Source organism: Acanthisitta chloris, unplaced genomic scaffold (assembly GCF_000695815.1).
Source record: "Acanthisitta chloris isolate BGI_N310 unplaced genomic scaffold, ASM69581v1 scaffold1356, whole genome shotgun sequence".
In the NCBI taxonomy this organism is placed as follows: domain Eukaryota; kingdom Metazoa; phylum Chordata; class Aves; order Passeriformes; family Acanthisittidae; genus Acanthisitta; species Acanthisitta chloris.
In genome coordinates, this window is record NW_008677417.1 from 92,922 (window position 1) to 103,781 (window position 10,860).

Here is a 10,860-nt window from a genome sequence, read left to right on the forward strand (position 1 = left end):
GATAGAAAATGTGATCTCTGATATATTTACTAGGTGACAGATAAGAAAGGCACAGCATTATCCAAACATCTGACAACACACATTGTGTGTTTATTGATGTCTCTTTGCTTTTGGTACCATCACTATAATAGTGAGGCTGTTGCTTTCCTTTATCAGTAGTCCTCCAAAAAACTAGCAAAGGCAAGAGCAGAAATGGTTTTGAGAAGACGTCATGATTTGAGGTAAAATTAGAAAAGATTTTACATAGCCAGCAAGGTCTTTGCCTGCCTTCTCTTTCCATGTTCTCTCTGTCCTCATGTCAGAGAGCTATGACAGTACTGCTGGTGTTGTTTGACAGAGAAGTGATGTATTAGAGGAGCCTCGTTGCTTCCCTGTCTGTGCACAGGAGAGGCATCACAGAGCAGAAAGTTGAGCTCAGCTTTTCCAGGTCCAGAGTTAGTGCCTAAACCTGCCCCTTGCAAAGGAGTGGCTTTCAGGAGTGGCCTTGGTTTCACTTGTGCATTTTTTTGATTTAGACATATAATATCATTATTTTTAAAGTTGGCACCATAAAAGACTCTTTTGCTTGTTAATCCCAAGCTTTTAGAAATAAGACTTAATACCGATCGTGTGCATGCTAAGTATGAGCAGACATTGAGCTTATCACAAACAGGATGCTGGACTGAATCCCCTCCAGTCTAATACCAACTGAACACCATCATTTTCTGCAAGTTGTTCAATGACTATTTACCCAAAGTCCAAGCAGCTACAAGTCTCTCTGTTGATTAATTTGGTATATTAGTGACTTCCCTTTCTTCTGTAAACTGTATTTTATGGCCTCAAACTTGTTTTCAAGAAGTAGCTCTTTTGTTAGCTATCGTTACCATTAGCTTTCATGAGTGTTTTTGCAACTGTAACCCAACAGAAATGACATTATTATCATAAACCTCGAGGAATCGAAAGCTCTACATAACATACCTGTAATTTTTCCCATTGTATTCTAATTACATATCTGGCTGTTTCACATAAAGGCAAGATTTCCACACAGCTAGTTGAAACAAGAAATCCAGGCTTGTTTTGGTCTCTTAGGCAGTAACTATGTGAACACTGTATCGTGATATCTTCGTATGCTTCCCTAAGACTTTGTGTTGAGTTTCCACACCTCATTCAGATGCAGTCACCACAGCTGCAGGTTAAATCTGGCAGGGAGTAATGCCCTACCCTTTTGTTAGGTGCCGGCTCCGCGTCCCATCCAGCCCTGTGATAAGTCTATGGTGACACGGCGTGCACTACGCCTGTCTGTCGGATGGGATCGGGTGCCTGTGCTGAAGGGCGGTGGGTTGCCAGCCACCAGCAGATCACCAGCTCCACATGCCCGGCTGACGTGATTCATTACAATGGGTGTAGGATGGCAGAGCTCAGAAACCATCCGGTGCAGCCGTGGTGCGTCAGGGGTGCGGATCGCACATGAGAAGCGATGAGCCGTGACTTGGCTCCGTGCTGCGGCGTGGAGGAGAGCCCGAGCGAAATGAAGGCAGGAGTTGGGAGGTGAACTGACTCTCATGCTCTGCAGCACCTCTCAGGTGGCTGGGGCAGTGCCCAGGGAGCGCTGGGCTGAACAAAGGGCTCCCGACCAACATCTCCTGCATGGTGTGAATCCCCAGAAGAAAGGGGAGTCAGGGAAAATCAGTGTTTGCTGGATACACTTTTTCTAGGGGTCTAGACAGGTGGGCTCTTTCAGGCCCTATTTGCTAGGGGAGATGTGGGAGGCAGCAGGCAGGAGCTGTAACCCTGCCCATATCCCCAGAGCCTGTCCCCATGCAACCAGTGGGACTTTGTGCAGGCAAGTCTTCCTGCGAGGGATCCTGTGAAAGCCTATCCTGACACATGCCGTCCAAGGCACTAATCATCGATGTTTACTGTATAGCTCATATGTGCTGCACCTGGCAACCAGCAAGGGAGCTGAAGGCAGCACGTGTTTTATATTTGAGTTGTTACTTAAAAAATCAAATTATTTGCATCAGTTTTTGACATTGTTTTTTTTCCCTTGGCTCTGCATGCCAGGGCTCACAGTGCGTGCAAAGATCTGTTTGCTACGTGTAAGCAATATTTTCCCCAGTCAAAAAAAAAGTGTAGACAAGTTAAACATAAAAGGTGTAAAAGATGATATGTCTTTTCATTTAGAAGCCGCCATGGTATTTCATAGAGGCTTATGTCAAAGAGATTAACACGCTGGAGCTATACTGTGTATTTATAATTGCATACAAATTCATGCTATTGCTTCATATATTAGTCTTTGTTAAAAGATCATTTTGATATATTTGTTTTAGCAGCATAACTAGCCCTGGGGGCACTGGGTATAATTAGAAAAGGGCATGGGGGGAGGCGGGACTTGTAGAATAAAGCAGTGGCCTTAGGATCACAGGTCCTAATTATAATTTATAATTAACCTCGGAATTTGCACAAACCATCGAAGCTAAACAAGGACTATCATTTTTGCTGTTTAAATTGCTACCCTTTTTTTTTTATTTCACCACCTGCTTTGTTGATGTTGTTGTTTTCGTGGCTTAAAACTTAAAAACATGGGGGGATTAGGAAAGTGGCATTTAAAACTTTTCATATGAAATATTTACAGTGGGAATTTACTAGTTTAGAGCCAACACAGTGAATCTGCAGCAGAAGGAGTGATCTGAAACTTGTTTACTTATAATTAAAAATCTCGTTAGTTATTTTTCTTGCCTTTTTTGCCCTTCTGCTTCCCTCTCTGCCCACAACTTCTGCCGTACACCTCAAGTATCCATGAACAGGAGCTAGAGAGAATTGGATGGAATTGTGTCTCCACATAGATGGAGACAGTAATGTTTCTGAACCTGAATTCATAGATCCGAACCCATTTTGTCCCTCATACGTTTGTATATACCATGTACATCCCAAACTTTTTTTCCACCCTTTTGCTCTCCTCTCACTTCTCATCAGAGCTTCAGTGCTATAGTGATGTAGTTGTGGATTGCATGTGAGAACATCAGTTCCTGCAGCTGCATTTTAGCTGGCCTTGATGCAGAGATGCTGCTTGCTGGAGGAGTCAGTGCTTCTATCCATGAGATCAAATAGCAAATATCAAAGTTGAGCTGGAGACCTTTGCTGAAAACCAAATTGCCAATAAGTATCAGAACGAGCTGGTGTGACTTGAGCTTCTCCTGGGGATTTTTTTTAGCCCCATCAGCCGTGTACTGGAATTGTCTAGAGCACAGAAGTGAATATTAAATTATAGCGACGCTGAGCTATATAGCCTTTGTGTTCTTGCAAAAGGGAAAATAAATATGTTCCCTCAAAAAGATTACATTTTCAAAGTATATTTGACTTGCATATTTAATTAGGTTTCAAAATTATCAAGCTAATAAATTAAGTGCAAGGCTTTGGGTAGTGTTTTTCCAGTTCTATCTATATCCTGCATTTGTCACTAATTAATGAGTTCCTAATGCTTCAGCTTCTGGGAAGATGAGCAACAAAGATTAACATAACTAGTAAATCCGAAGATGTGCAGCTGGGTTATAGTATTTGAAATTTGACAAAAACATCGGAAGTATTATTATTTGTGACATGGCTCAAGATGGGGGATTGTGAGGAAAGCAAAGATGACAGAACTGGTGCTAACCACTGTGACAACAACTTGAAAAGCAGCCGACATGACATCTTTCCTATCATGCTGCCGAAAATGTCAACTTTGTGAAGGACAGTGAGAAAATGGTTTGCCGAAAATTTGAAAGGTAGATTCAAGAGATGCTCATCATGTCAGATGCAATATAGTCCACAGCTGGGTGAGAAAGGGAGTCCTTGCCATGGTGATGGCTCTCGCTTGGCAGGCCCTTCCAGACATCCGCGCTGCTCCAAAAATGGCTACAGCTGACCTGTAGATTGTCTCAAGTTTGCATGATATGCGAGAGCAGTGTGAGTTTACACTGTGCAGCAGGCCCTGGGTGGAGGGAGCTGTGGCTGGAGCCACTGAAGCCGCTGAGTTTGTGTCCTTCTGGCTTACACAGAGCCTGAGGACAGCAAAGATCAAGGGGTTAAGCCTCCATGGTCTATGCATGTCTTTGTGGTTTGGTTGGCATCCTTTGGGGTGTTGTGACTTGGGCAAGAGCCACGTTGGCCAGAGATTTTCTCTCCAGAGCCCACACTTCATCCTCATGTCGGTCAGTGATGCTTCCAGAGCCACCACTGCCCAGCCAGGACATGACATGCTGTCACTTCAGCCCATTCCGGGTGTCCACCATGAGTTGTTACATGGCAGACGCTTTGAATACAGTGAGAAGCTGAGATTCATGTGAAAGGGCTGCAACCCAACCCGAGCTGTCAGATCCTGCCATTAAATCTCACCCATTGAGGTTATTGACCCAGCAAAGGGTAACACAATTTTCAGACCATTTCCAGTCCCCTCAGCAAATCACTGCCAGGGCAGGCAGCGTTTCCTCCCTCATTTGTCAGCACTGATACAATTAACCCAGTGACACTCTGAGCTGTTGTGGGTACAGGGGGAGGACCGAATGCCAAAAGTCAAATGAGAGCTTCAACTCTGCCCCTTAATGTACGGCGTTTATTGTGGTCTGCCTTGAATTCTCTCTCTCTCTGCTTGGGAGCAAACAGGCACTGTGAGGTGCACAGCATTACAAAAGGCATGGACATCTCTGTCTGAATATTAAATATTTTATGAAACTTTGGAATAAATTATATTAAGCATGTTAAGACATTAATTTTTGCTCAATATCTAATTTGGGGTTTTTTGTGGCTTGCTCATTTCTTCAAAATAACTAGTACTAATTAGTTACTAATGAGACCAGATCCATACTTCCAAAATTGTTTATGAAATGTGTTCCCCAGCTGAGACATTTTATCCAAGTTTTAGCCTAAATCTTTTTTTCTATTTTTTTCCTTAATACACAACTGAATTTGGCAAATAATCAACTAAAGATTCTGATTAAATGCTGTTTAACTTTAAATACATGCCCTGGTATTCAAGTATTTTTCTGTATCGGTGTTGCAAGTTTTATTCAATGTATATTTAGCTTTAAAATTTTGCAGTAAATATCATGCACGGTTTGCAAGTTCCTCTTCCCAAATGTTTTAGTGGTTTATTCACCTGTGTTGGAATATCAGAGTTCATATTTATGATATTAAGAGCTTACTAAATGCAGGGTCAAGGAGAAGTGATCACACAGATTTTATAGCTTTTAATTTTTTATAGCTTTTCCTTTTTTTTCTTTTTTTTTTTATATAAGTTTAGGGCCTTTGATTCTTTAAGAGGAAAATAAAGCCAACCAATTAACCCCTGACAGGAGGTTCATTAGAAGCTTTGTAATCCCTTGCCAAGTCTTTTGTAAAGCCAAACCAGTCTAGTACTGCGGATTTATGCAGCTTAAGCCGAACACTGGAGGAGGCCTTTAAGTAAGAACATTTGTTCAATTTTAAGACGTCTTACATTACCTAAAGAGTGCCTGTGCCAGCAGAGTTGCCCAGGAGTACATAAATCCGTAGAGTTTGCTCTCCAGCAAAGGGAGGCAGTGCTGATGATTGTCTGCCTGGCCGATCCCTTTGGTGGATGGATTAGACTCGCTCTCTCCTCTCGTCCAGGATGCTGCTGCGTGTCGGATTTTGCCGTGTGGGTGTGGGGGAGAAGGAGGGGATTGCTGCTCTCGGCTCTCGGGTGGATTGGCATCAGCAGAGGTACAAGGTGGCAGAGCACAGGGACTATCATCCAGCCCTGGGAGAACCTCAGCAGGGATTGCCTGCACTCCGTGCTCTGTGAAAGATGAGAAATTCCCCAAGGAAGCAGGACCTGGGTGTCTCACAACACACTCCTGTGCACTCCTGAAATACAGGAGTGTCAAATAGTCTGAGAAAATCTGTGATAAATTGTATCAATATGTTAATCTTTACAAATTAAAATTAAATGACCCAAAAGGCATTGCATTTTCAGTGCAAAATGCATGTCAGTCTCGAGGCACATTTCAGCAGAATATACTGAAGATGGTTCACCTCAAGAAATCACTATAATGGGGTGATTCAGTGCTTAGGAAGGAGTGCAGAATTTTATATTCTGTTTATATATATGCCTGTTGTCAATATTCTTTTATACTGTGAGTTGTGTTAAATTAGCAGCTGAATTTTTCTGCAGAAATTCAATCCCTGTTTTGCCAGCAAAGTACCTGATCCTGCAGTGAGAGCTGGCATTGCAGTCCCTGCATATACCTGTATTTGGGGGGAAATCTGCTTTTCCCAGCTTCTTTAGTAAAGAAAATAAGGGGAAGGGGGTTATCAGTCTGAGAGAGGATACTTCTTTATTTGTTTATTTTTGGTACCTTGGCAGCAGTGCTGCTGCAACCACCCATGTCTTGGCATGGCATATCCTCTGTCCCAGGGCTCATAGGTGGTGAGGTCCCTTTGGAAAGGGCAGTGTGGGGTGGGGATGAGGTACCAGGGTCCCGAGGTGTAGTCTGAGTCATTGTGGCATTTCTCCTCCAGGCCTGATGGGATAGGAACTGTGACCGTGGACGAGAAAGAGCGTTTCGAAGAGATCAAGGAGCGGCTTCGTGTGCTTCTGGAGAACCAGATCACGCATTTTAGGTAAAGGCAGAGAGCCCAGGCTGGATGTGAGAGGACTGATTTCCTCCCAGCTCTCTCCTATAAGCAGCAAAGCCAAAAGGCAGGTTTTGAATGCATACGGGAATTTTGCATAAGTGACACAGACCTACACAGGGCAGTGAAGCATGTTTATAGCTAGAGTGTGATTTTAAATATACATCCTTTAAAGGATATTTCAAACCATCTTGCTCCCATAGGCATGGTAAAGCTGTGGATTTTTTCTAAAATATAACAACAAAAAATCCCTTCTCCTCTTACTTTATCTGTTCTCTTCTCAGTTCTTACCAGTATATTTTCCCTTCTCCTTAGTATTGACAGACAGGGCTTTCTGCAGGGATGTCACAGTATGGAAAGGATGGATACTCCCCCACAAAAAGGGATGAATGCTCCCAGCACAATGGCCAGGTCGGGCAGGTTGTGCACGTTTGCACACAGATGGGCAATGTGCATTACCTACAGCCTGGTGCATTGCCAGGTCTCCGTCTGGAAGTAAATGTTCTTTCCAGAAGAGCTTTTTTTGCCCCATTTTAACAAGAAGATGATATTTGACTCTGTCCTAGGAGATCTAAAAACTCTTCAGGTGACACCCATGTTTAATAAACTGCTGAAACTATCGGCTTATTACTACCCCATATTCTGTTTCACTGCCACACCATCAAATCCTTTTGGGAAGTTACCCTGTAGAAAGACTGGTATTTAGGGAAGGATCTTTATAGCTCAGGAAAGGCTTGTTCATGTGCACTTGGTCTGATGCTAGTTATGATGTGGTTTTTCTAGGTACTGCTTTCCATTTGGGCGTCCAGAGGGTGCACTGAAAGCCACTCTATCGCTGCTGGAAAGGGTAAGCACAAAAATAGCAGAGTCATTAAAATTACCTGTATTCATGTATCTTCCCATCTAGAAGAGCTTGAGGAGCTATTGGCTTTGCATAGGGCATGTAATAAATGATAGTTAACATTGAAGTGGGAAGGTTTAGGTGGGGTTGGCATCTCTCCTGCTTCAGCTTGGAGGCAGGTGTGTAGCCTGGCCACTAAAGGCAGCACAGCCCGTGTCTGTGTTGATATGTAAGGGTGGAGGATCTCCCTGGCAAGCATCTATGCCACAGACAGTTGTCAGCAATGCCTGGCTGCTGCCCAGTGAAATTCCCATCTTGAGGCAGATTTGTTCCCCCTAGATGTATGAAACCTGCTCACCATCATCCTCCCCATCCCTATTCCAGCCTTTTCCTGCTGCTCCAACATCCCTCTCACCTCCACTAACCTACAGTATGGCTAAGTCCAGACTCAAACCCAAGTCAGTCAGCAGAGCCTGGGAAGGGCAAAATATTGCCTGGCACTGAGCGAGTTGTGATAGATCTTAATGTCATGCCCTAAAAAATCATCAGCACAGATTTCAGGGCATGCCATAGGGTGTAGATACAGAGGGGGAATAATGCAGCAGGGGTAGGTCCCACGTCTTAGGCTGGGCAAGGTGACCTTGTAGTGGGTCCTGCGTATTGTACACATGCCCCGAGAGCCACACAGCACTGGTGTAGGAATGGATGTATGTGCTAGGCTTGGAGAAAAGCAGTTGTGTGTGCCCAATGCCACAACAAATCAGATTTTCTTGTGTCAAGGTTCTGATGAAAGACATAGTTACTCCGGTCCCTCAAGAGGAGGTAAAAACAGTCATCCGTAAATGCTTGGAGCAAGCAGCTCTAGTCAATTATACTCGACTATCAGAGTATGCCAAAATTGAAGGTAAGGCTCTTTCTTTGTGAAATTACAATTTTTCTTATGTTTCTAGGTGGCAACTGTGGCTGGGAGCTATTTAAAAGAAGCTCATTTGCTATTTATTCTCTTGTCAATAAAACTGATGTGATTCAGAATCATTTCTGTGATGTTGGCTTCGGAAGCAGTTAAGAATGGAAGCTATATGCGAAACGTTCCTTTTTCTGGAACAGAGAGAGGAAACAGTTAAAAGGAACTGTGGCTTTTTTTTTTTTTATCATTAGTGCATTTGGCCAGTGGTGTAGTATTCAGACTCACACTGTGGTTTTAAACAACAAATTGAGAAATACTTGGGATGTCATCTTTGCGGCTGAAGGTATAGTGCAGCTAATTGCTTGTGACAGTTTAGGAAACAAATGAAAAATAAAAAGCTGAAAAAACGTTCAATCTATGTTTAATTGTTTGTAGTCAATTTAAAATGTCTTTTTTTTCCCCTGGAATGTTTCATTGTCTTTGCAGTTTGCATAGCAGTCATTGATCAGTGATCCCATACTTGCATCGGATTTCTTTCTTGTCACACTAAATCTGGCATAGCTGATATTATTGACCTTTTAAGTTATGAGAGAGTAATAACCAGTGACCAGAGACACATGTAGCCATCAAAAAGACATTTTAAAGTTTGCTGCAGGATATGTGTTACTGAGGCTCTACAATCCAGTCGTTCTTTACATGTTATCAGTTTATGTTGGTACCTTGTTGACTGTTACTCCCAACTTGAAACTCCACACAACTTTTTCCAAGTTCCCAATTGCTCAAACCTGTGTGTTCCAGATGAATGGTATGTTCTGCTCCAGACTCTGGGTTTCTGTCATGTGTGATGTGAAGCTTTCCCATAGCCAAGATTATTGTTGTATGCCTATAGGACAATATTGAGAGGAGAAAAAACCCCCAACTAAAACTCCCTCTGATTTGTTCTTAGTTCTTGTTTACATGAAAAATTGGGTTATTATTATATGGCAAATTGTCCAGGTTCTGTACATGACATGTCCTCTCTTTTTCCATTTTTTTTCTGTCTAATGATGCAAATTGTGTACCAGTGGTAATGAATTCATTGTTATGCATCCAGTGAGAAACACTTAAGAATTGGGCACTAAAAGGATGTTTATCAACTCTTGACTTGGTAATGAGTGACAAAAATAGAGAAGGAACAAAGGTTTCATAAGCACTGTATTATCAGACAATTTATCGAAGTACTCAACTTCACAGGACATTTTAATTGGTGTATTCTGTAAAATGCAGTGTTTAAATATACTTGACAAGGATGGAGAAGGACTGAGAGTCAAAATCAGCTTTTCTGTTGATGGATGCTTCTACCCAGGGCTGGTTCCCTTAGGTTCTCTTTGTAAATATCACTAACTCGTTGGTAAGATTTGCTCTCTTCTTTCAGATAAATCTATGCAAAAACAAACTTTATGATCTGTAAGTAAAAATGCATTCATTTCCAAAGTAGAACAGTTAGTGTGTACTTTTCCTTTTGTGCCTCAATTCTTCTTGGTTGTGTTAATTATCTGCCCTCTTTTTTGCACTGTGACTTTTAGGTCTGGGAATACTTTGAAGCAACAAACCTATTTTTTTTCCAGCTGCCTTTTCAGAGAAATAGTTCATTCCACACTATCTGCTCTTTTCTGCTTTTCTCCTCCTTTATCTGTTATTGGCCACAGCCACTTTTTGATGCTATTTCTGCAAAAGTGGTTGTAACACCAATTTCCAAGCATGCTGGGATTGTTAATTCGAACAACCCAACATCCACCAGCTGCATGCATCAGGTTTTCTCTCATGAGCATAGTCCACTATGTATTCAAATGCTTCCTTGAAAGAGCAAATGACACGTTTATCTTGGTGAGATGTGTTCCTGCATGCCACACCTGGCTTTGAAATCTTGCTTTTTAAAGCTGACATTTGAATAGCCACATGTTCAAGGGACTTTTGTCAAGAGATGCAGAACCAAATCAGTGGCAGTAGTGCTTGCGGCTATGCTTATGAAGAAATACCTGTGAAAGCCTTAGATACTGAAGGCTGAAATCCTTAGTATCTTGGAGCCTTAAATGAATGAAATTCTATTTCCTTCTACTCGTGACGTTTTGATCATTATATTTCTTGCAAAGAGTTCAGACCAAACGTCTAGAGTCATGGTCACAGCTTCTCTTGTGACTCATGGGCATGCTGAATGGTTAATCCAGTAGATCTCAAATTTTAACCCTCCTTTTTTTTTCCTTTTTTTTTCTTTTTTCTTCTTTTTATCCTGTGTGTATCCCAAAATACTCTATGGCTACTTTCCTTTTAACCTGAAATGAAGTTTTCCTCTGACCTATAGCCTATAACCTCTTTACCTCTGACCTAAGCCTCTTGCATGCCCAAATCCTCTTTTATAGGGAAAAAGAGAGAAATGTATGAGCATCCTGTCTTCTGCTTGGCCTCTCAAGTGATGGATTTAACCATTCGTGAGTACCTACCACCCTCCTCTCCATGCTGT

The 10,860-nt window shown here is 42.2% G+C and overlaps 1 protein-coding gene across 1 annotated transcript in view; it reads left to right on the top strand.

Annotated features, from left to right (window-relative positions):
* The window catches only part of CADPS2 (Ca++-dependent secretion activator 2), a gene marked incomplete at its 5' end in the record, with an annotated part of 168,979 nt that overhangs the window by 89,988 nt on the left and 68,131 nt on the right, over positions 1-10,860 (top strand). Inside the window, 3 exons of the mRNA XM_009076477.1 lie at positions 6,499-6,600; positions 7,396-7,459; positions 8,234-8,357. Coding sequence (XP_009074725.1) covers positions 6,499-6,600; positions 7,396-7,459; positions 8,234-8,357 — 290 coding nt within the window. The remainder of the gene's footprint in view (positions 1-6,498; positions 6,601-7,395; positions 7,460-8,233; positions 8,358-10,860) is intronic.